We start from the raw sequence: 20,210 nt of genomic DNA, 5'->3' as shown, positions 1-20,210 counted from the left end.
AACGGTGGTCTTGGGGCTTGGTGTCTGGGGATGGGCTCGTGGCCGTCTCTCTGCGTCGTTGTATCGGTACAAGCTCCGGTCCGGCAGAGAGCTGGGAAGTGAGAAAAAAGAAAATGCCCACACCCACACCCCTCCCCCTGAATGCCTCCCCTCGCGCTCCCCCATCCCAGCTTCCACCCTTCACCCATGCACCGTGTCCATCCAGGCGGGTATCCTTCGTCTCGTCTTCTGCCATAATACAAAAACGCCCGCTCCTCCCCAACATTGTCCGTCAGTCCAGCTCACCCAATCTCCCACTCATCTGTCCCACCTCCTTTCCACCCTCTACCACCACTACTTGTTCCTACCGGCTGCTCCTGTCTGGCTTGGCTGGGCCATTACTACTACTGCTGCGACGAACATTCTCCCGCTTTGCTAAAGCACCAAAAAGTTCCTACCCCGCCATCACCAACACCAACACCACCATCATGGGCGAGCAGTCTCCCAAGGCGCCAGTAGTGGCCGAGGCCCACGCTGTTGACACTTTCCGTGAGTTCTTGTCCCGTCCTGGAGTATAGACGGTGAAACTGACAGAGCGGCTTTCCTGCCTGCTCCCAACAGACCCTCCCCAGAAGATGCTTGACAGTAAGTTTGGGTCCATGTCGTGCGCCAAGGTGTTGTGGCCCTGTCGCGGGGCGCACACACACAACACCTGGACGAACGGAAGCATTGGAGCTAACCACGTTTGTGACAGAGCACCCGAGCAAACCTCACTTGAGCAGTAAGACACGACCCCACCCCCCGCTGAATACCCCGCGGCCGTCCTCCTTGTCCCGAGCCTGGGCGCGCCTGGGCGGTTGGTCTCTACGTCACATCGCGCGCTGACACCGGTACCGCAGGTCTCGAGGAATATCAGAAACTCTACAAGGAATCCATCACCGAACCCAAGAAGTTCTGGGGGAGGCTGGCGCGTGAGCTCCTGACCTGGTCTAAGGATTTCCAGACTGTCCACAGCGGCTCCCTCGCCGGGGGTGACAATGCCTGGTTCCTGGAGGGTGAGCTCAATGCGTCATACAACTGTGTCGATCGCCATGCCTTCAAGGACCCCAACAAGGTCGCCATCATCTACGAAGCCGACGAGCCCTCGGACGGCCGGAACGTCACCTACGGCGAGCTCCTGCGCGATGTCTCCAAGCTCGCCCACGTGCTCACCCAGATGGGCGTGCGCAAGGGCGACACCGTGGCCATCTACCTGCCCATGATCCCGGAGGCTATCGTTGCCCTTCTTGCTTGCAGCAGAATCGGCGCCGTTCACTCGGTGGTCTTTGCCGGTTTCTCGGCCGACTCGCTTCGCGACCGTGTCATCGATGGCGGTTCCAAGGTGGTCATCACCACCGACGAGGGCAAGCGTGGTGGAAAGTTGATTGGGACAAAGAAGATTGTCGATGAGGCTCTCAAGCAGTGCCCCGATGTCGGCCACGTGCTTGTGTACAAGCGCACCGGCGCCGACATCCCCATGACCGAGGGTCGCGATTTCTGGTGGCACGAGGAGGTTGAGAAGTGGCCCTCATACTACCCCCCCGTGGCCGTCAACTCGGAGGACCCTCTCTTCCTCCTCTACACCTCCGGCTCTACCGGCAAGCCCAAGGGTGTCATGCACACCACCGGCGGTTATCTCCTGGGCGCCGCCACCACCGGAAAGTATGTGTTCGACATTCACGATGGCGACAGGTACTTCTGCGGCGGTGATGTCGGCTGGATTACCGGTCACACCTATGTCGTCTACGCCCCACTCCTCCTGGGTGTGTCCACCGTCGTTTTCGAGGGTACACCCGCCTACCCCAACTTTTCCAGATACTGGGATATCATTGAGCAACACAAGGTCACACAGTTCTATGTTGCTCCCACTGCCCTGCGTCTCCTGAAGCGCGCCGGCAACCAGCATGTGCGCAACGAGATGAAGCACCTCAGAGTTCTTGGCTCCGTCGGTGAGCCAATCGCCGCCGAGATCTGGAAGTGGTACTTTGAGGTTGTTGGCAAGGAGGAGGCTCACATTGTGGACGTAAGTCGCTCACCTTCGGCCCTGCAAGAGACCACCTCTCACTGACGACTAATCACAGACGTACTGGCAAACCGAGACCGGCTCCAACGTCATCACCCCTCTTGCTGGTGTTACTCCCACCAAGCCCGGCTCCGCCTCTCTTCCCTTCTTCGGCATCGAGCCTGCGATCGTCGACCCTGTCTCTGGCGAGGAGATCCATGGCAACGATGTCGAGGGTGTCCTTGCCTTCAAGCAGCCCTGGCCAAGCATGGCTCGCACCGTCTGGGGCGCCCACAAGCGCTACATGGACACTTACCTGAACGTGTACAAGGGCTACTACGTGAGTATCCGCTGCCTCTGCTGTTGCAAGGCTTTCAGGCTAACAAGTGATGTAGTTCACGGGCGATGGTGCCGGTCGCGATCACGAGGGCTTCTACTGGATCCGTGGCCGTGTTGATGACGTTGTCAACGTCAGCGGTCACCGTCTCAGCACGGCTGAGATCGAGGCCGCCCTCATTGAGCACGCCTCCATTGCCGAGGCGGCCGTCGTTGGGGTTGCCGACGAGCTCACCGGCCAGGCTGTCAACGCCTTTGTGTCCATCAAGAACGGCGCCGAAGTCGATGATGCCCTCCGCAAGGACTTCATCCTCCAGGTCCGCAGGAGTATTGGCCCCTTCGCGGCGCCCAAGGCCGTGTTTGTTGTCCCAGATCTTCCCAAGACCCGCAGCGGCAAGATCATGAGACGTATTCTCAGAAAGATTCTTGCCGGTGAGGAGGACCAGCTTGGCGACATCAGCACTCTCTCGGACCCATCTGTTGTTGAGAAGATCATCAACATTGTGCACGAGGGCAAGAAGAAATAAGCGTTTGTGAGCATGTTGTGTGCGAGTAGGGAAGAGGGATGATCGGGATGGGAGATTATATATACCACTATACGACCAACTTGGGCTGGGTTTGAAGGAACGGCGTCCCCTGGATGGATCAAACGAGGCATGGCAGAAAATAACTTGGGCGTGCCAAGTTAATTTTTGGTTTTGGGAGTCGGGCATTTACTTGCTTTTGAGAGTCATTTTTTGTTTTTGTTTCTGGTCTGGGAGAAAGCGTGGAACGCGTTGCGAGTTCTGTTTTGTTGTAAATGGATCTTTGGACGTTTGGTTTCCTTTTTTTTTGGATTATCATCGATGTCTTAAAAGATGAGATATGGAGGGTGGATGTTCCTACTGGGAGATTGGGATTTTCCGTCTGTGTTTATTGATTTGCTATGGTAGCAAGAAATACAAAAACAGTTAAAGTATTTGAGGTTGCTCGGTTGCGTTTGGTGTTGTGAACTTTTATTGATCGCTGTTGGCAGCAGCCCGTCATCGTATAGCACTTGACTCTACATCACAACAAAGGGATCCGGAGTTCTACTTCTTCTCATCAACATACAACCATCATCACCACTTCGGGCCTTGAGCACGGCTGTCCCTCATCCTATTTATTCCAGCTAAACGAGAGATGTAATTTGTGCTGAACCAAAGCCTACCTACACACATACTCAGTATTTCATGAACTCAACAATTGTTATCGATAATCAAAGACGAGCTGAGATCGGGGAAGACTGTTGCGAGTCAAGGTGATAGATCGCTGGGCCATGTTGGGGGGAAGCAGGTGTTGATGGAAAGCCTTGTAATAGATGTATGTTTCATGTTATTGATTCACCTCGATTCGACTAATTCGGCACACTACAAATGTGTTTATATAGTCTTTCGGTCTGATATTGAGCTGATGCATCGACCCTCTTGGACTGTAAGAGTTTTCAGTGGGGGCGCTGAGGTCAGAGAGATTTGTGAGACGTCGTTCGGGGGTGACAGAGCATAAGCATATATAGGTGAGGCGCTTGTCTGTCTGTGTATTCTACCCTCACGGTCTATCTGTCTCTCGCCTTGACTCGATAACGGTTGAGAAGCCCGGGAGAACAGCACCCTGCCCACAAGATATTTGACACACACAAATATGACAGCCCGTGTTATATTGCGAACTACACCTTGCAGGATAGCCACTAGGCTTTCAAATATGGTTAATAGGCCTCTGAAGATAATTAAAAGGCCTATTGATTTACTTTCGAGGCATGGTTTACAACATTGTATGGGCCAACTTACTTTTGCTTTGTCAACTTTTCTGTGGGCAGGGTGCCTGTCACCAAGAGTGCAAGAAACCTCGATCCCTTAGGGCTTGAGATGTAGGCCTTACTAAGATCATCATGTGCTTCTGCCATAAGGATACAACGTATATGTGCTCAAGAGGCGTGGTGCTGTATGTGCATCATCCAGCATTTGAAGATGAGAGGGGAATATCACTTGCAGATCTGGTAGATTATACGCATGCGGAATCTTGGAGGGAGTATATCTGACTTCCTGGGGGCAGAAAAGGCGAGCCTTGCACAACCTGTCTGATATCCGTCACTGTCTACCAGATTTTCGTCTGACAACAGTAGCGACTTTGGAATCAACAAGCCGGATAACTCGGCCCACAGGCCACTTCTGAGGCCTCCTGGCCATGGAGACCCGAAGACAGTATCAAAAAATCGTCATCCTGTAGTGGATATGGTCGTCTTGATAGGTCAAGATGTATAAGCAATGCGGGGAGCCACCTTACCCCGAGGTAACAGAGGCGCAGATGACAGGTTGGACCGGGCGGGCCAAAAACAGAAGCTCGCAGATATTGGGCCTGCATATGCATCAGACGGGACGATATTTTCATCTGTTGTTGTTGTTGTTGTTGTTGTTGTCAAACCTGGTTGTTGGTGCTCTCTTTGCTGCCATCGTGGACAAACGGCATTTTTATACTAGCTGGTGTGTTTGGATCTTGTGTCGAACGGTTATCTCGATCTTTCTTTCAGGTGGCACTTGGCATTTCTGCCAAAGTCCGATCTCTGAAATCTTGATGGCCATGTTGGAGATCAGGTCGCAAAAAGGCTTAAATCCGATGTGGCCGTGTGAAAGCAGCTATGGACGCGTATGCAATGACATAGTCCAAGCCCGCTGTCTCCCTTGGCATTTGACAGTTCCGGGTATCTCGGAGTTCTGCAAAAAGGGAATCAAAAACTTACTTTGTGAAGGTTGAAAAAGATATTCTCAAGTGGTGGGTTGTGTATCGCGCGACTGAAAAATTGCCGGGGGTTTCCAAGAATATATCCAGCACCGACACCCGTTGACCGCCGCCTAATTTGTATATTCCGCTCTCAAGTGATCTATATTCCGCAGGCTGGTTGCGGTGGTGACCTTCGGGTGGCGCCGTAAACAACTCTCAGAGCTGCGCAGCACAGTGCGAGAGATTTGCAGAGGATTGCTCAGCAGGAAGCGGGGAGTTGAGCGGCGGGGCTGGTGCTCACTGTTGTCCGTACGCAGAACTGATCCGAGGTCAACACCGAGCAAGGCTGGTGGGCATCTTGATGGTTGTCTGCACAGATCGAAGGTTGTCACCCCGCAACCCGCAAAGCAGCTTCGTCCGACATGTTGCAAAATCAGATCGATATCAAAAGGCTAATTCCCAAACGAGATGGGCAGAAGCTGGCGACTCCACCAATTTAAAGCTGACGCTACTCTAGGGTGGATGGCACCTGCTCGCTTTTGGTCGAGGCTGAGGGGGGTGGCCAGGGGCAGAGGCCATCCCGGGGTCTGTTTGAGTGCGCTTCTGAAACCGACACAAGGGATCATTCGCAACGGCCGCTTGGGTTACGTAGTGTAGCCAAGGGACCTTAGCGTAGCTATCTTGCTTTCTTGGGAGTTGGGCACAGTGTTGAGCTATGCAGAAGAAAGTAGACATCGTGATAGAAGAGAGAAAAGCAGTGAGGTCGGCAACACTGTCGGGGCTGGGTGGGCTGGAATAAGGCTTGCGCATATCCGTCTGAGGGGGTTTGAGGAGGATGCCGTTCCAAGCTGCTGACAGACAGCCCCAGGCGCCTGCCTCACTGGCATGGCGGACCCCCCTGGAGAGAGCTGTCATGTTCGCACGGTGCAGTGAAGCGCTGGGGAGTTGTCCAAGGCTTGTCGTTTGCTGGGCGGGAGTTCTTGTCCGCTGTCTCCTGGCCACTCACCAAGCCGCTCGCTACACCCATCTGACAAAATACGGTGCACTGCCACTGGTTCCCATCATTCTCTCTCTCTTTTCAACCAACAAAAGACTTCCCGTTCGCCTGCTTTGTTCCTTCCTCTCCCTCCTTGCTTGCGAGTCCATCGATTCGCCTCCACTCTTGAATGCGGCAGAGGACTTATAGAAGGACCTCCGCAACATTCTCTACGGCCGACAGCTAGACACTCTGGTCTATCCTTTCACTCCTAATACCACTCATTCGTTTATGGGCAGGCGGCATACATAGGGAACGCAAATACGACTAATTGAATTATGCTTCTTACCAAGGCCTTCGCGGCCGCCCTCACAGCTGCAGGTCTACTGTTCCAAAATGCGATAGGTATGCTCGATTGCTACAAACCAAAAGGCGCCATTAGCTAACACAACACCCAAGCGCACTCTGTACAACGAAGATCGCTGTCCTATGTAACGCGCATTGAGGACATCGACATCCAAACACCATCTCATCGGGTGCACGCCCATACCTCTTTCGACGTCACATTCCACCTTCACAGCAAGCATCAAATTGTCCGTCTCTCATTGGACCCAAACACAGATCTCTTCAGTGATGACGCAGCGATCCAACATGTCGGTGCCGATGGTACAATCACCAAGGTCGAACCGCTCGACAGGCGAGCGATCCGTGTGTTCAAGGGAGAGAGTTGGGTCAAGGAGGACGGCTCGACCGAATGGAAGCATGTGGGCTGGGCTCGAATCAGCTTGATCCGCGATGGGAAAAATCCCATCTTCACGGGCGTATTCACCATTTCAGGAAACCACCATCACGTCAAGACTGCCAGTTCGTATCGTGCGCTCGCGATCGAGGGCGACCCCGAAGTCGACGAGGAGGATGACGACTACATGGTTGTTTGGCGTGACACTGATCTCAGCCCCGAGCCTGGCCATGTCGATCTCAAGCGTGATCTGGGCAGCATGGAAACCTGCGCCTCTGATGACCTTCTTTCCAACCAGGGTTCCAACAGCCTTGTGTATCGGGCCTTTAACCAGCCTCTGACAGAAGGCGCATCTATCAACCCTCGGGCTCTGTTTGGGCGGCAGGATCAGATCGGTGGAAACGGTGCTGGTGTCAACTTGGCCGGGTCGATTGGTTCGACGCAGGGATGTCCGACTACAAAAAGGGTTGCCTTGATCGGTATCGCCACCGACTGCGGTTACACTTCCAAGTTTAGGAACAAGGAGGAAGTGCGAGCCAACATCATCGATATCGTGAACTCGGCCTCGGAGTTGTACGAGAGAACATTCAACATCTCGCTGGGTATTCAGAACTTGACCATCAGCGATGCTCAGTGCCCAGGCACACCCCCCCAAACCGCGCCCTGGAACACGCCCTGCAGCGACAGCATTACTATTACTCAGCGTCTGAGCCAGTTCTCAGAGTGGCGCGGCCGATGGGAAGGGGATGGCAATGCTTACTGGACGCTGTTGACGAGCTGCGGGACTGATAATGCCGTTGGCCTGGCTTGGTTGGGGGCTGTCTGCCAGCGTGGAGCCACGCAACAGGGGAACGAGACCACGGCTGCTGCCAATGTCGTTGTACGGACATCCACCGAATGGCTTGTCTTTGCCCACGAGACTGGACACACCTTTGGAGCTGTTCATGACTGCGGACAGGGTTCATGTTCCCGCGGCGAAGACAAGCAGTCACAGTGCTGCCCACTGTCGAGCCAGTCTTGCGATGCACAGGCCAACTTTATCATGAACCCTTCGACAGGCAGCGGCATCACGCAGTTTTCACCCTGCAGTGTAGGCAACATCTGCAGCTTCCTCGGGCGTAGCTCCCAGCGAGCCAGCTGTCTCGTCAGCAACAGGAATCTCATCACCATCACTGGCCAGCAGTGTGGAAACGGCATTGTTGAAGCTGGCGAGGACTGCGACTGCGGCGGGGAGCAGTCCTGCGCGGGCAACCCATGCTGCGACCCCAAGACTTGCAAGTTCACCACGGGCAGCCAGTGTGATTTCTCCAACGATGAATGCTGTACTGGCCAATGTCGTTTCGCGGCCCAAGGGAGCGTCTGCCGTGCCAGCACCGGTCCTTGCGATCCTGAGGAGAGGTGTTCAGGGACAGCAGCTGCTTGCCCAGCTGATGAGAGCCGTCCAGACGGAGATAGCTGCGGTGAACCTGGCGCTGGCCTGCAGTGTGCTTCTGGCCGCTGCACATCTCGCGACCTTCAGTGCAAGACGATGATGGGCCGTTTGACCACAAACAACGATACCTACTCATGCTCGAGCAGCGGCTGCACCTTGTCTTGCCAGTCCCCCGAGTTTGGGCCCAACACTTGCTTTTCTATGCGACAGTACTTCCTCGACGGCACCCCCTGCGAAGGTGGTGGCAAGTGCTTCAACGGTAACTGCCAGGGTACACAGCTTGGCAAGCAGGTTCTCGACTGGATCAACGACAACAAGCCAATCTTCATCCCGGTGGTTATCGTTGTCGGTCTTCTCTTCCTCATGGCCGTCTGCAGCTGCCTGTTCAGCTGCTGCCGGAAGTCGAGCAGAAGCCACCGCAAGATTCCCAAGCCGGTACCGCCACCATACCCCTACGGCAACGGAATGCCCGCCATGCGTGGACCAGCACCGGGGCAGCAAGGGTATCACCAACCACAGCAGCAAGGGTGGGAGCCAATGCGCTCGACGCCGTATCGTTATGCCTAATGATAAATATCTCGTTGGTTTTTTTTTTGGCTTTTTTTGGTCGGAAACAGGAAAGGGGCATAGATCATTTTGGGAGGGAGGTTTTTTCTTGTTTGGATTTTGCCTGCTGGACACACACAACCGAACCCTTTTATTTTTTGCATGCATTAGGATGGCGTTTAATCTTTTCTTGTCTCTCCTTTTGTTTTCTGGATCCTGTCCTCAAAAGAGGTGGACAGGGCTTGTCGATATCTTACCCCTCTTCTCCCGGAGGATTGAGGAGGTCAAAATTATGAGGATATGATTTCTTATCTGGAGTATAAGCTGGTTGTATATGGTCTTGGCATCTTTGTATAGGAAGTACAGGACTAAGGGGTTGCACGATGTGTGTTGGCTTTTTGTACAAGATGTCCTGGGTGATCGCGATATTTGTATGTAGTGCAGAGAAAGAGAGAGAGAGAGACGTATCAAATGGGTGGCTGTTTTGTGTTTCTGCAGGAGGAAAGAATAGTTGGGGGTGGGTGGGAAATATGCAACAAGTTCAATCAATGACTCTGGAAACGCTCTTAGACCGTGCCGTGAATGATACATAGCACAAACTCGCTGGGTGATAGGACTGCTTTGACCATTCAATACTCAATTCATGCACCGATAAATATATACAACCCCCCCCCCCCCCATCTAAACAACCAACCCCTCCTCCAACGCCTCATCCCTCTCCAACCTCTCCAACCCATTACAAACAGCCCCATATACCCTCAACGGCACCGCCACCTCAAAGCTCTCACACGTCAAATTCTCCACCGCCACCATCACCAAACCCCCTCTATCATCCCTGCTAATCTCCTCGAGCAACGGATGTCCCTTACTCTTCACCACCTGCCCTCCATTCCCACCAGTATTCACCCCGCTCAACCCCAACCCCACCCCTTCCTCTCCTCTCCCTCTCAACCTATCCCCTTCCCCTTCCTCCTCCTCCTCCACCACCTCCTCCTCCTCTTCCACATCCCCCAACCCCCCCTTCTGCTGTTCTTGCTGCCGGTTGTTGTTATTGCTGCCAAGCTGCGGCTCCAAATCAACAGGCACCACAAACTCCAACCTAACCCTCCACCCCAGCCCAATCCCCGTCGTCTCAAACTCCGGCGTCGCACTCACCGGTATCGTCGGCTGAAACACCACCCTCCGTCCGTACATGGCCGCCTCGCTCTGGCTCACCCACACCTTTCTTGTCACTCTATAAACACTCGCCTCGCTCCTCAGCGCGAGCCCCGGATCGAGAATCTTCTCCGACGTCTCCAGCGCCGCGTGGACCGCGTAGCAGGGTATCTCCGCATTACTAAAATCAATCACCAGCGTCACAATCTCTCCCAACCGGTAGGCCGGTCGGGCAAGCATGACCACCCCCACGCGGCGGCCGTTGCGCGCAATCTCGAACCGGTTGGTCGACTGTTGGCCCGGGGAGGTGGTCAGGTTGGAGCGGAGGATGGCAAGGTCGATGGCTTCTTTCGCTGTCGGGGGTGGTAGCCCGCCGAAACCGGCGTCCGACATCGAGTACGTCGATGGACGCCGCGAGGTGGGCATCGCTGTTGGGGATAACAGCCCGGCAGTGGGGTTGTCGTGGGATTTGGTGAGCAGCTCGTCCACGTAGGACAAAAACGAGGCCATGGTTGATGCTGGACCTGTTGTGGGGGGTGAGGGTTTTGGTTTGGAGACCATCAGCTGAGAAGAGGATGACGACTCCATGCTGGCCGGTTGTACGACCGCCTGGTCTCGCAGGATGATATACGGAGACATGAGGTCGTGCCCCAGAATCTCGCCGTGGCTGTTCACACTCCCTAGGACGCGGAATGGGATGTCGACTGATTTGACTTGTTGCTCTTTCGCACCTCCAGGCCGTTGGGTGCCAATCACCAGGCTGTAGGAGATTTTCATGGCTTTCCCTCGGTGGGTTGGTGGCAATCCCTTGGGGAGCTTGAACGTGTACTCATAAGCCATGCTCTCCCCGGGTCCCAGCTGTAAATCAACAAACAGGATTGACTGTGGTGTTGACAAAAGGGGCACCGCCTTGGAGCCCGCGAGCCCTCGCATTTCCTTAATCGTGCTGAGCTCGCCGCCGCCTAGCAGTTCTCCAATCGAGCTGGTGATACTCCCCCATCCAAAGCTCCTCAGCAGACCGCTGTCCCGCTTGGTGTTCGTTTCCAACCCAATAACACCACCCCCGTGCCCACCAACTACCGCCTTCCGCTTCACCGCTTCAAACGGCGCGAGATTCACGAGCGATCCATCCAGCGTAAATGACCCTTGCACCTGCGCATACCCCATCATCAGAGATTCCGGCGGCCTCACCGCAGTAGGCACCAGATTTGACGTCCTCCTGCTATGGGGCGGGCGCGGCTGCGTCCTAAGCGGCTGATGTAGCACATACTCGGAGGCCAACGTCTCGGATGAGTTGTTACTCATCGAATAAAACTCGCCACTGCTTCTGGGTGTTCCCGCTATACTCGTAGTCGACAAAACCCTTGCCGGCAGCGTGGCTCCGTGCTCGTGAATCGTCGGAACCTGGTCTCGCTGACGTATAGGCAGATTGTTCAGGAACCCAGCCGTCGCTCCACTCGGGCTAAGCAAGTCATCCTCTGAGCGTCCCGGGCCCGGCGTTGGCGGCATCCCAGGTGTTATCGGCGTAGCCGGTGAAGCTGCCGCAGGGAACCTAAACTCTGCCAGCGGATTCGGCGGCTCTGACGTGGGCGAAATCTTCGAACCTCCGACCCTCGGTGTCCCAGGCGCAGTTGAGCCACCCGAGCGCCGCCCATTCATGCTTCGTTCGGGTGGGTATGACGCGTGAAATAAAGGCGAAGATTGCGAAGCTGTTAGTCTCGGCGTAGTTGCTACACATCCAATAATCAGTCCCCTACCCTTACCCTCTCCTCAAAATCACCAAAAAACTCACCAGACCGCGGCCCATTGAACAACCCACCCCTCGGCAGAATCTGGAGACTCGAAGCTCTAGTATGACCTCTCCCCGACCGCTTAGAGCTCGCAGAGCCAGCAACACTCTGCCCATCATCCCCACCACCCCCAATCGTGCTCACCGACGACCCAATCGAAACAATCGACACAGACCGCTTATGCCCATGCCCATTCCTCTGCGTCCCCGATCCAGACGGCGATGACACGCCTCCACCATTACCACCACCAACACCACCCCTCGCCGAAAGCGCAGGTGAGTTCGGCGTCGCGGGCGTCCACGGAGTCGGACTCTGAATCGAACCCGCCCTCGCTCGGGAAGCCGCAGACGGGACGGAAAGCGAGAGACTCGACCTGTGATGGCCCCTGCCCCCGGCAGCAGCAGCCGACGGCGGCGCGAGACTGCTGCTAGAACTGTGCTTCGACCTCCCACCCGATGATGATGATGCGCGGGGGTGTAAAGGGGAAGGTTGGCGCAGCCGCTCCCGCTGCGAAAAGGGCTTCAGACTACTCGGCGGTGTTGAGACATGGTTGTTGCTGCTGCCGTTGCAGTTGTTGCTGCCTGGTGGACGGGCGACGTTTTTGAACGTGATGGTGCACTTGACCTCCTCGCCAGCGAAGACGACCTGCTCGTGCCAGCGCACAAAGACTCGGATATTACTGCTGCTGCTGTTGTTGTTGCTACTGCTGTTGGGGCCGTCGGGCGACATTTCTTGTTCGTGTTTTACGGGGACGTTCGGGATATCGGAGGAGTTCGAGGGAGTGTACGGGCCGTCTTGTCTTGTCTATCAATTGTTCGTTCGGAAGTCGTCGGGGGTACCGTCTTGTCTTGCGTTGGAAGAGAGGGGAAGAGAGGCAGAGAGAGACACAGAGGCTACTATGTTTGCTGCTGACCAAGGAGAGGAGATTGTCTATTATGCTGGATCGTTAAAACCGCTCGATTCACCAGCATTGCTGATGGGCACCAGCATCTTGCGGCGCCAAGTGGGTGTCGAGGGTTCGAACGGTGGTTGTGTTCTCTTTCAATGGCCGAATCTGGGGACGAATAGCGCTGTGGACACGATCCGCGCGGCGCAAGATCCATGGTCGCCATGAGCTCACAAGCGAACCCCTGCCACCTGCTGGCACCCGGAACCTGCACTTTGAGACCCTAACCCTGGGCTCCATCTCCCCTTAAAAACACAGCCATCTTTGAACATCAACTCCATCTCCAAAATATCCACTCTCCTCACAGGTCTCCAAAAATTCAGGATACTGCCGTTCAGAAACTTGACAAAAGACCTACATTTAGGCCTCGAAGGGAGAAGAGGCATAAAAAAGAAATCAAATCCGGAGTGCGTGCCCCCTGAGTTAACAGGGGGGGCTCTCCATCATCTTTGAATTGACCCCGACCCGATTTGAACGGATAACCTTTCGATCTGGAGTCGAACGCGCTACCGTTGCGCCACGAGGCCTTCTTGATTTGTTGAAGAAAGAGCGCGGTTTTAAGGTATATGTTTGGAGCATACATCATAGGAATATCAGACTACAAATGAATAACTTCTTCGAGCCACCTACCGTGATCAAGACGGCATCATGAAATTATCCCAACAACAATCTCGAAAAGAAATATGAGATCTTGCTATAAAACATGGCAGCTAAATTCCACCGGGTATCGATGCTTACACTTCCCAAACAACGCCAGCCTTATGTATTCCGACACATGCACCATTTATATGCACATTTCTCCCGTCCTCCCTTAACATCAAGACACTGTGCTTCCCAAAGAAATCATCAAAACAAAAGAAATTCAGTTGACTCTGAATGCGAAGAGATCTCACAAAAGCAATGACCTGTGGTCCCATAGGTTTTCGCCAACTCCCCATCCCATGAATGAACAAACGAAGAAATAGGGCAGATGTTGCTTCTCTACCTAGTGGCCATCATTCGCGAATCCGTTTGCCAAAACGTCATTGGGCCTTTCCAACCCTCTCTTGGTGCTGCTGCATGTCTAGTTAGCTTCTTTCTCTGGTGGTAACAACGATGGCGGTTAAGAGACAACAAATTGGGATCACTTCGTCGCGCTTATGTAACTGGCTCCTGAAAAGCGATGGTTGAGATACTTTGGTAGGCCAACGAGGCCGCTGTTGACTGTTGCCAAAAGAAAAAAGTTGCTTACCGGTGAAAAGGGGAGCCCGGCTCGATGCAACGGAAGGAGGTCCTCTAGAGCTCCTTGATCTGGAGAGCCGAGGGACTAGAAAGGTTTCCTGGCCCTGCAGGTCCTGAACAGAACCTGAGCTTCGTCCGCTTCCCCTGCTTCCAATGCTGTTTCGCGGGTGGTGACGTCCTGAACCACCACTGGCTCGTCTATTACCAGTGGTGTCAAGCTTCAGGCTTGCCATGCCAAAGTCCCAGCCGTTGTCATACTGATGTACACAGTGCGGCTCCAAAATCTCGCAATGATCCGTTAAAATCTTGTACATTCTCGTCTGTAAGTCTTGGGCGTCAGGGCGGTCGGTAGGATGAGAGGAAAGCATGTGCTCAACAATATGAAGCATAGGGGCGATGCCTTTGAATATGTCGTCGTCCTTCTCCTTTTTCTGGGCTTCCTTGACCAGTAGGGTCATCCAGCTCTCGACCTGAGATAGGTTCCGATGAAACGACGAGTCAGGGACAGCACCGCCCCTGCTAGGGGTCTTGTGCTTTGCGGCCCGATGTGTTGCGAACGGTCTTCCGTGCTTCTTTACCAGGAAGCTGAGGAGGTCCAGAATTATGCAACCGAGGGAAAAGATGTCTGCCGCTTGGGGACTCAGGTGAGGCGTGGGTGCATGCATCATGGCCATCGGGTGCTGGCTGGAATCGGGGGTGGAACGGCTGGTGACATAGTTAGGGCTTTCAGGTGAAGCTGTCGTGGATGTCACGGTTCCTCGGCGGTGAAACGAAGTTGACGATGGTGAGCTCGGTTTAAACCACTGCTCCGGCGCCGCGTAGTCATATGACTCTTTGTCGAACGAGTTTCTGTCCAGTCCAGTGTAACCAAGCAAGTCTGAAAGGAAGATATGGTTCTCGCTGGTAAACAAGACTGTGGAAGGCTTGATGTTGCCGTGAGATAGGCCTCTGTTGTGAAGGAAACACACCGTGTCAATGAGACAGTGGATCCATTCCATGACCTGTCGCCGTCGTGCCTTTTTCTCCATGTTCTTGAAGCATGCTGGCGTTGTGGTGAGGAGGCCCTTGAGAGTGTAGTCGGCCGCATTGGTGAAGAGGGCATAGCCATAGCCTTGTTGAACATAGGACGCCCAGTAAGAAGCGAGATGGTCGTTCTGGACGTTGCGAATGCCGTTCACGTCGAACAGAAAGTCTTCCGGGCTCGAGTAGCCGCCGCCAATCGGCATCTTCACGCGACAGAACACGGTTCCTGGGTGGCCTGGAAGCATGACCTTGTCGAAGAAAGGGGTCTGGCCGGGGACGTGCTTCTTTTCGACCACCTCCAGCGGAACCACCTCGCTATCTTGGTAGATGACATGCTCGCCCTTGCGCAGAGGTCGAAGTAGATAGTAAAACTGCTTTTCGTAGAATTCCTGTTCCAGCCTGCTGTCTCTGGTAGGGGTCAGGGCGAGTCGCTCAACTTGGTCCCGAGCAATAGGCAGGTCCTCGTCGTCCCACGAGTCGTCAATCACGCCGAAGATCTGGTCAGGGACTTTGAGCTCGACAAGAATGAGGAAGATCCTCTTGGCCTTTTGCTCGATCCACTCCCAATAAGTCCCATCGGTCAAGCCATCGCCAAAGCCCAGGGTGCGGTCGAGTCGCTCGATTTCCTCAGGAATAAGATGGCTACACACAAACATGCGTGTGACTGTGCGTTCAATGGTGTCGTCGTCCCACCACATGGTGCTGTGACGTCGGTTAGGAGTCGTTGTCATGGCCCGGATATGGTGTTGCTGTGCTGTTGATGCTGCCGGTGGTAGTTGTGTGATGAAGAAGCACAATACAAAAGTAGTATTTACTGAAGAAACCGCTCCTTTCTGGGGACAGCTGTTCAAAGAAACCTAGAGGGGTACCCGAGTTCACCGCCGGATTGTTGAGAAAAAAAGTACAGATGGAAGGAGCAACTGGACGGAGGGGCGGCCGCAGGTAGTGTGAGGTGAGGCGTCTTTACATCTCCGGTTCGTCGACCCGGCTCACCACACACTATAATTACAGCAAGGCAATGCTCGGCATCATGAAATGTCTCAAGTTGTACTCCATATACATCATATATACTTAACGGCCACTACCCCCAAGTCTCTTCTTACTTGTGTGCTACGCAGGTGGGCATGTGTCCCCACAGTGATGCTGATATCAGGAAGGGAGTTTACTGGAGATGGTGGTTTGTTTCATTGGCTGACTGATGGCTAGAGATAAGGAATACAGGCCTCTGTTTGGCTGGCCCTCTTCTGGCATGGGTTCCATCGTCTGCACCTTGCTCAACGCGGGATGGGGGCGTGTATCTGCCAGGGTCCCTGCTGAGTACCGAAGATGAGGCACAGCCCTGATATAATTTCAGGACGATTCGGTTCTGACCTCTAGCCCTCCCGCCGAGCTCTCTCGTGCAACCCCTCCGACATTGTCATCGTCAGTTGACTTGGCGGGGTGGTTACGTGCCGGTCAGATGATGTGCCTATCTACGATTTGGATCGGTGATCGAGACACCGTTTGGGAAGTCGCGAGGCTGTTGTTGAGGAAAGAGCAGTCGGCTGAAGTCGGACAGGACACGGAAGGAAGAGCCCGGGGAGGAAGGGACGTGGGGGAGAACCCCACACTTTTCGCAGCCCCTCGTTGCCCGTCACTCCCATCACTCCGCCTTTTCCAGTGCAGCGGGACACCACGATATTGTATGTGTAGGTAGTATGTGAATATTCAGCATGAATTCGCCTACTAGCTCCCATGCATTCAATACTTGCTCTTCAGTTCAATTCGACACAGCGGTGTTCCTGACGCGAGTGTTGCACTTCATCACTCGGCCGGGTAAGACGAGCAACCAGATAGATCGACGCCGTCTATCAAGTGTCACCCACATGCCATCCAGAAGTCAAATGACAGCTATCTAGAATGTCTCGTGTCAAGCCACTTCTTGACCGTCGATCAAAGGCCATGCGAGACCCTTGATTCTGCCCAAGAGCAGGTGTCTTTAGACGATATCAGTCTTGGCAGCTCCTGCAGCCACCCACACCATCATTGGTACGACAGATGGCTGTAGATGTTGGCTGCATTGTTACACACAACAAGTTTCCGGGCACCAGCATCCATCGCCACACCGCCCGGTCGTCCTTGAGGCATTTCCTGTTGCCATGCTGGCGGATGATAAATTCACGAACACGACTTTTGATCCGATACTATCGCATCGTACCTCGGCCAGATTGTAATTCTTGTACTCGATCCAAGTACTTCACCCAGGCAATGCTTATCTCCCCACGCCAAACGCGTGGCGTGACTTTTAATACCGGCCTGCAGGACGTCTGCCCGCAAAACTAATCTTTTTGGGAGCGATACCATATTGGCGGGTCTGTCTGCTCAGCGTGGCTGTCCCAGAACACGACCCTGTGGCGTTTGCCCTTTCTTTTCATATGATACTGAGACAAAATCTTGGAGGGAAAAAGAACAAGAATTCGACTGGTGAGCTGCCGACTTACACCGTCCCTCGGAGAAACCCACAAAACGAAAAGCAACATGCTAGATTCGCATTTGCCGTCAGACAGACTCAAGAATCGAGAGCAAGACCGAATCGCGGGGGCCTGGCCCAGAAATCAAAGGATTTACCCCTCCCCCTCTCTCTCGAGCTCGAGACCCTTGGAATCGATCTTTTGCCCAAAGCAGGAATAAAGTTATCACTATCGCTGGGGAATGATGCGCAGCAAGGATTATCTACTCCTCCCCCACAACCCCTGAAATGGAGCAACCCCCACTTCTCTTGCTCAAGTCAACCCAGGCCCAGGTTCAGGGGTGACAACCAACACCAGGTTTCCCATCTCCAGTCACCACTTTAGCATCATGCGTTTCTTGATCTTGTTCCCACCTGGTGATGCCCCGGCCCGGCCCACCGGCTAGTATTGGGTTAACGATATTCCTTAGATCTTGGTCTCGAAGCACATTATGACACTTTACCACTAGCCCGAGTACTTTAATTCGCATCATTGGAGAGCTCAGGTATCAGCTAACAAAGTCTAGTTTAACGCAAAAACCATTATTACATTATCTCGTTGATCATGCATCAGAGTCAACCAATATCTATGCACAGCTGGGTATCGAGTTCGTTCCTCTTCCAAAAAATGCACAAAAACCAAATGTCCAAAACGCCAATGCTCAAACGACATGATCCAGTTTCCTCTCCATCTTGTTTCTCAACCATTAGACTGCCCTCTGGGCAGCATCCATGTCCGTCCTGGGCACGCTGCTAGGCGCCTCCTTCTCTCCGTGCCCGAGCTCAGAATCATCCCCCGTCTCGCTCTCCGCCACTTCCGGCCCAGCACCAAAGGTCGGGGCATAAGCGCTCTTCGCCCTGATCCGATCACCATACATGTAAAAGATGACCGGAATAGGCACGAGCGCCACACCGATGCAACCAAGAAGCGTGCTGGCCCACTGGGTGCCCATCCCTTCAAACATGTATCTCGCGAACAGCGGGAAGGCCGCTCCGGCCAACGACCGCAAGAAGGTGTTGCCCGCGATCGCCGAAGCGGCAAACATCAGATACGAATCGACGAGGTAGTTCAACGCCTGCAAGAAGATGCTGGCTATCCCGAATCCCGTCATCAAACCAGAAAGTGTCGGCCAAATCCAGTGAATATCCTTGGTGAAACCCGTCCACCCGAACCAAAACAACCCAATCGCAAAAGCCACACCTCCAGCAATGACAGAGGGCAACCTCCACTCAGGAACCGGCACCCCATTGTTGGCAGCCAGCTTCCTCGCATACCAAGGCTGCTGCATCAACACGGTAACACCGGCGATGATCTGCCCGATAATCATGCCGAAAAACGTCAGCCCGGCCACACCGGCAGACATGCCGTGGACCCCCATGAAGACAAACGGATACGCCGTCAAAAAGAGATAGAGCAGCCCGTAAATAAACGCCATGTACACCGACAACAGCGTGACGATCGGCTCGCAGAAGAGAAGCCTCATCGGCCGGGAAAAGTTTTTTGTGATCAACTCCTTGACGTCGATTTCAATCTCTTCCTGCTTGGCGTGGATGCCCCAGTTGAGGGTCCTCCTCCTCAGCTCGGCGGCTTTGCTGACCAGAATAACGGGGGGATAGGTCTCCTCGAGGAAGATCAGATCGATAATAAAAGCGACAGCACCCATGATCGCAATGAGATAGGCCGTCCACCTCCACCCGATGCTCTCATCCTCAACCATGAACCCGCCGATAAACGGCGCCAGCATGGGACCGGTAAAGACAGTCATGCTGAACACGGTGATGGCCATGCCACGCGTGCGGTTGTCAAACATGTCTGAGAAGACAGCTGCAACGACAGCAAGGGGGCAAGCACCAAAAAAACCGGCAAAGAACCTCGTGATGAGGACGGTCTGGAGGTCTTTGGCGGTTCCGCAGGCGAGGTTGAAGATGGTGAAGCCGAACATGGAGGCTACCAGGGGTAAGCGACGGCCTTTGAGCTCGGATAGGGGAGCCCAGAAGGTTGGGCCGGTGGCGAAGCCGAGGACGTAGAGGGATACGCCGAGGAGGGAGACGTCAGGGGATACGCCAAAGTCGGCTGCGACGGCGCGGGTGGCGGCGGAGAAGATGGAGGAGCCGAAGGAGGCGATCATTGTTGTGTAGCCTAGCATTGTTGCTGTGAGAAGTCTAGGGAGGGTGGTTAGCAGTGATGAAGGGATAAGTGGGGGAGAACGTACTTCTTGCCATGGGCCAGTTTTGAGCGTGGAGGGGGTCATCAGGGCCGTCGAACTCGACGACGAAGTCCTCTTGATTGGGTAGGAGGGGTGGGTATGGCTTTCCGGCGCCGAAGGGGGGAAGGGGCTTGACGAGGGAGGCACGGCTTCGTCTGGAGCGGATGGAACGGCCGACGGTTGCGCTGTGCTGGCTGCGGGCGGTCTGGATGCGGCCGAGCTCGGTTGGGGGGAGGTCTCGGGAGGTGGAGACTCGGGACATGCCCACGCCGACTATGCCGGTGCCGACGGTGGAGGGTCTGCGGGACCGGGCCGAGTGAGAGGAGGAGGCGGAGGATACCGAGCTGGCGGAGATGACGCGCTCAATCTCGGCGCTTGTTCGGTGGGGGAGCTCATGGTGGGTTGGGGTTGGGGAGATTGGGGTGGCGGCGTCGTGTTCTGCCGCCTCGAGGGCGCGGTCGACGGCGTTGGGTCCCATCGACACTATCGACACTGAGAAGAAGCTGCTTGATCTGGTGTTGAGGGTTGGTGGTGATATCAGGCGAGTGAACTGTGAGAAGAGCCAAAAAGACTAATACCAAAACGAACAACTTGA

General features: G+C 54.4%; 5 protein-coding genes across 5 annotated transcripts, besides 1 other annotated feature; 2 read left to right on the top strand and 3 right to left on the bottom strand.

The window, feature by feature from the left end:
• Window positions 1–865: 865 nt before the first annotated feature.
• On the top strand, window positions 866–2,883 carry PODANS_3_7380 (uncharacterized protein; the record flags this gene model as incomplete). Its single annotated transcript, XM_001909506.1, has 3 exons — window positions 866–2,041; window positions 2,100–2,360; window positions 2,416–2,883. Coding segments are annotated over 3 exons (1,905 nt in total), but the record flags the coding sequence as incomplete, so codon positions are not given.
• A 3,523-nt stretch (window positions 2,884–6,406) lies between these two features.
• Window positions 6,407–8,806, top strand: PODANS_3_7370 (uncharacterized protein; the record flags this gene model as incomplete). Its single annotated transcript, XM_001909505.1, has 2 exons — window positions 6,407–6,473; window positions 6,528–8,806. 2 exons carry the CDS (start codon window positions 6,407–6,409, stop codon window positions 8,804–8,806), a joined length of 2,346 nt encoding a protein of 781 aa, XP_001909540.1.
• A 660-nt stretch (window positions 8,807–9,466) lies between these two features.
• Window positions 9,467–12,459, bottom strand: PODANS_3_7360 (uncharacterized protein; the record flags this gene model as incomplete). Its single annotated transcript, XM_001909504.1, has 2 exons — window positions 9,467–11,670; window positions 11,733–12,459. The coding sequence occupies 2 exons, from the start codon at window positions 12,457–12,459 to the stop codon at window positions 9,467–9,469; spliced, it is 2,931 nt and encodes a 976-aa protein (XP_001909539.1).
• A 672-nt stretch (window positions 12,460–13,131) lies between these two features.
• Window positions 13,132–13,203, bottom strand: a tRNA (tRNA-Trp).
• A 454-nt stretch (window positions 13,204–13,657) lies between these two features.
• Window positions 13,658–15,651, bottom strand: PODANS_3_7350 (uncharacterized protein; the record flags this gene model as incomplete). The annotated part of the gene is made up of 2 exons (XM_001909503.1): window positions 13,658–13,731; window positions 13,908–15,651. 2 exons carry the CDS (start codon window positions 15,649–15,651, stop codon window positions 13,658–13,660), a joined length of 1,818 nt encoding a protein of 605 aa, XP_001909538.1.
• A 2,464-nt stretch (window positions 15,652–18,115) lies between these two features.
• PODANS_3_7340 (uncharacterized protein) lies at window positions 18,116–20,093 on the bottom strand (the record flags this gene model as incomplete). The annotated part of the gene is made up of 2 exons (XM_001909502.1): window positions 18,116–19,560; window positions 19,622–20,093. The coding sequence occupies 2 exons, from the start codon at window positions 20,091–20,093 to the stop codon at window positions 18,116–18,118; spliced, it is 1,917 nt and encodes a 638-aa protein (XP_001909537.1).
• Window positions 20,094–20,210: the final 117 nt, after the last annotated feature.

Source organism: Podospora anserina, chromosome 3 (genome assembly GCF_000226545.1).
Source record: "Podospora anserina S mat+ genomic DNA chromosome 3, supercontig 2".
Classification (NCBI taxonomy): domain Eukaryota; kingdom Fungi; phylum Ascomycota; class Sordariomycetes; order Sordariales; family Podosporaceae; genus Podospora; species Podospora anserina.
Note: the sequence above shows the minus strand (reverse complement) of the source record. Positions and strands in the feature narration are given on the sequence as shown.